The sequence below is a fragment of the Saccostrea echinata genome, unplaced genomic scaffold (genome assembly GCF_033153115.1).
Source record: "Saccostrea echinata isolate AGI-Se365-2 ecotype Australia unplaced genomic scaffold, CSIRO_AGI_Sech_v1 ptg000058l, whole genome shotgun sequence".
NCBI lineage: Eukaryota > Metazoa > Mollusca > Bivalvia > Ostreida > Ostreidae > Saccostrea > Saccostrea echinata.
The window spans coordinates 4,892,385-4,894,611 of record NW_026889807.1 but is presented as its reverse complement, the minus strand read 5'-3'; the positions used below and the strand labels follow the sequence as shown (position 1 = coordinate 4,894,611).

Here is a 2,227-nt window from a genome sequence, read left to right as displayed (position 1 = left end):
ATGGCTGTGCATGAGATAGGTAATCAGCTGGTTGCTGAAATTGACAAAAAGAAACAAGAAAGAGAGCCAATAAATAATGACTTTTTAGCCTTGGTTGCTGACACTAAAGGGGAACTTAATGAAATGATTGAGAAAAACAACAGCATTCTCTGCTCTAATGATGCCACTGCACTTTTGGGATATGAGACAAAGAATCAAAACTTCCGTTCGGTTCCAAAACAAGAAGGTACCTGTCCAACGTTTCAACCTGGATTTGTTGAAAAGGATGCACTTCTGACCATGTTTTGTTTCATGCACATCTCTGTTCACAATATTCAAAGTCCGTATGCCAGTTACGAAGTCTTCCCCAAGCTTGACAATTTGCATTGCATAGGATCAGAGATATGGCTTAGCGGAAGTAATCGTCTAATCCAACGAATCAACAGAGCTGGAACTCTTCTACAAAAAATAAGCACTGTGAATCGGCCTTTAATACTGGCAAGCAATTTAAAAAAGGAACTTATATTTGCATTTGTCTTGCCAAATACAAAAGTGTATATATTGAAAAACAATAAAATTCAAACACTAATGGATCTTGACTCTTGGTGTCCAGTTGGCGTTTGTTGCACCATGAATGGAGATTTGTTTATAAGCATGCGTTCAATTAGGAAGGGCCACAGCAGAGTCCTGAAGTATGCAGGTACCAAAGAGACACTAAATATTCAATACAACAACAAGGGGAAAGCTTTATTTTCCATAAATGTTAGTTTTGCACTTCATCTGGCTGAGAATAGAAATAGAGATATTTGTATTGCTGATTATGGCGGGAGAAATGTTGTTGTGCTGGATGCCTTGGGAAGACTGCGATTTAATTACCGAGGTACTTTTTCTAACAAGGGAGAAAAATCGGCATTTAAACCATCTCATTTCGCTACTGATGTCAAGTATCAAATGGTTGTAAGTGACATTGCGAACAACATAGTCCACCTTATTGATTGTAATGGCGCCTTTCTCCGCTATTTAGGATATCATTGTACAGGTGGACTAAGCCTCGATATTGATGGAAATCTGGTTATAGGAGATCTGATGTCCGGGAAAATAAAAGTTATCAGATATCTTGGTGAGGAAAGCTAAAGACAGGACAATTCTTTCTCCTTTATTTTTTAATGATACCAATCAGTTTCCAAGTATGTATAATAACGTTAAAGTTATTATCAGTCAGTTAGAGGAAACGGGAATGTTTATGTACAGTGTCATTACAGACAAGTGTGTACAATGGTAAAGAGTTATGATTCAACATTATAATTGAAATATGTTTCGAAATATGTTTTTTTTTTTCAGCTAATGAGGTAAACTTCATAATTAACTTGATGATTTTCTGCATTAACTTTACGCTGCAGTTTTTTTTTTATTCATGCAAAGTATAATTTTGGTGTTATTTGTTCAATTCATCATATAATTCATTAAAGTATTAAAAATTTTCGAAGTTTTTTTTTAATGTACATATCGATCATATGTAATAAAGAGTTGGCATCATGAGACACATACGCTAAATAAATCGTTGCTATATTGTACATAAAACACCTTCCAGGCCATATTATGGAATTTTTAGATTATGTAATACATGTATAATATATATTGGCAATAAAGTATTATCTAAGAGAACCATCATCATTACTGAAAAAACAAACAATAATTTAGTGAGGATTTTATAATTTATGATTTTAAAGCTTTATTTACCATTACAAGTGCAACTTTAAAAAAAAAAAAGGCCCCATCTACATTTAAAGAGTTTCTACAATAAAATTGCAAACCTTTCGACATTTTGTTTTGCAGTTATATATTTTATCTGAATTTGTATTTCCTTGCAAGCGCCCCCTGTGGCTTGAAAGGTACAATGTAAGGCTACTTACGAAAGGTTGTACAGGGATCTTTTCTTTCTCTAGCTTTTTTCATATAACACTGTTAATGGATAATTTAGCTAAAATGGCAGATGTATTAGTTGGAAAAATATTTTAGAAATAAATTTATTTGCTTGGTGTTTAAATGATTATTCACATAGTCTTAATCAATAACAAGATGTGTTTGTCAAACACCGATACCCATGTATGGCAGCTTATTACTAGTTAATAGTTAAAGTTAGGTTAAAGTTTTCTCAGATGGAAGTCAAACTCCAAGGTCAAAGTTGGGAGATAAAAAAAATGTTGTTACCGAAAAGAAAAGACCTGTCTCAATGAATACACCTGTG

At 33.5% G+C, this 2,227-nt stretch overlaps 1 protein-coding gene across 1 annotated transcript; it reads left to right on the top strand.

Annotated features, from left to right (window-relative positions):
• On the top strand, positions 1 to 1,113 carry LOC133174586 (uncharacterized). The gene has a single exon (XM_061309691.1). The coding sequence runs from the start codon at positions 1 to 3 to the stop codon at positions 1,111 to 1,113; it is 1,113 nt and encodes a 370-aa protein (XP_061165675.1).
• The last annotated feature ends 1,114 nt before the right edge of the window (positions 1,114 to 2,227 follow it).

Excerpts from the sequence above, each read along its gene's own strand:
- LOC133174586 (XM_061309691.1), top strand. The coding sequence starts at position 1 with ATGGCTGTGCATGAGATAGGTAATCAGCTGGTTGCTGAAATTGACAAA.